Source organism: Octodon degus, unplaced genomic scaffold (assembly GCF_000260255.1).
Source record: "Octodon degus isolate 3935 unplaced genomic scaffold, OctDeg1.0 scaffold00119, whole genome shotgun sequence".
In the NCBI taxonomy this organism is placed as follows: domain Eukaryota; kingdom Metazoa; phylum Chordata; class Mammalia; order Rodentia; family Octodontidae; genus Octodon; species Octodon degus.
The window spans coordinates 6199491-6200193 of record NW_004524695.1 but is presented as its reverse complement, the minus strand read 5'-3'; the positions used below and the strand labels follow the sequence as shown (position 1 = coordinate 6200193).

The window sequence follows — 703 nt, the reverse complement described above, 5'->3', positions numbered from 1 at the left end:
GCGCGCCGCCTCGCCCGCGCCCTCCTGCGCGCCCTCGTCCGCCTCGTCCCTGCACTCCTCGTCCGCCTGCTCCTCCGCCTCCTCTTCCTCGGGCTCGGCGTCCTCAGATGACGAGTTCGACGACGACCTGCTCGACCTGCACCCCAGCGCAAACTTTGAGAGCATGTCGCTGGGCAGCTTGAGCTCGTCGTCGGCGTTGGACCGGGACCTGGATTTTAACTTCGAGCCCGGTTCCGGCTCACACTTCGAGTTCCCAGACTACTGCACGCCCGAGGTGAGCGAGATGATCTCGGGAGACTGGCTGGAGTCCAGCATCTCCAACCTGGTCTTCACCTACTGAGGGCACGCAGGGCGTGGGAGGAGAGAGGAAAAGGAGAAGACGAAGAAGGAAAAAAGAAAAGAAAAGAAAAAAGAAAACAAAAACAAAACAGATGAAGAGTTGGAAGAGAAAAGGGAAAAAAAAGGAAAAGAAAAAAAAAAAAAGTGAGCAGGGCTGGCTTGGGCCGCGTCCGGTCGCAGAGGAGCGTGGGGGCGTCTGGACGCACCAGCCAGCCGGGGGACGTGCAGGATAGACAGGGGCGACCTTTTATTGTTGTGATTGGTGTTGTTGTTGATGGCAAAAAAAGCTATTCGAGTTTCCTCCCCTTTGCTTGAAGAGGCCCCCCCTTCCCAACGAGTTTCCGGACTGGGGTGCGCCCCGATT

At 57.6% G+C, this 703-nt stretch overlaps 1 protein-coding gene across 1 annotated transcript in view; it reads left to right on the top strand.

The window, feature by feature from the left end:
- Sox4 (SRY-box 4) overlaps positions 1–418 on the top strand; it is a 2938-nt gene extending 2520 nt beyond the window's left edge. The window contains exon 1 of the mRNA XM_023699974.1: positions 1–418. This exon is cut by the window's left edge and continues 2520 nt beyond it. Within this exon, the coding sequence (XP_023555742.1) occupies positions 1–340 (340 nt within the window). The 3' untranslated portion in view covers positions 341–418.
- The last annotated feature ends 285 nt before the right edge of the window (positions 419–703 follow it).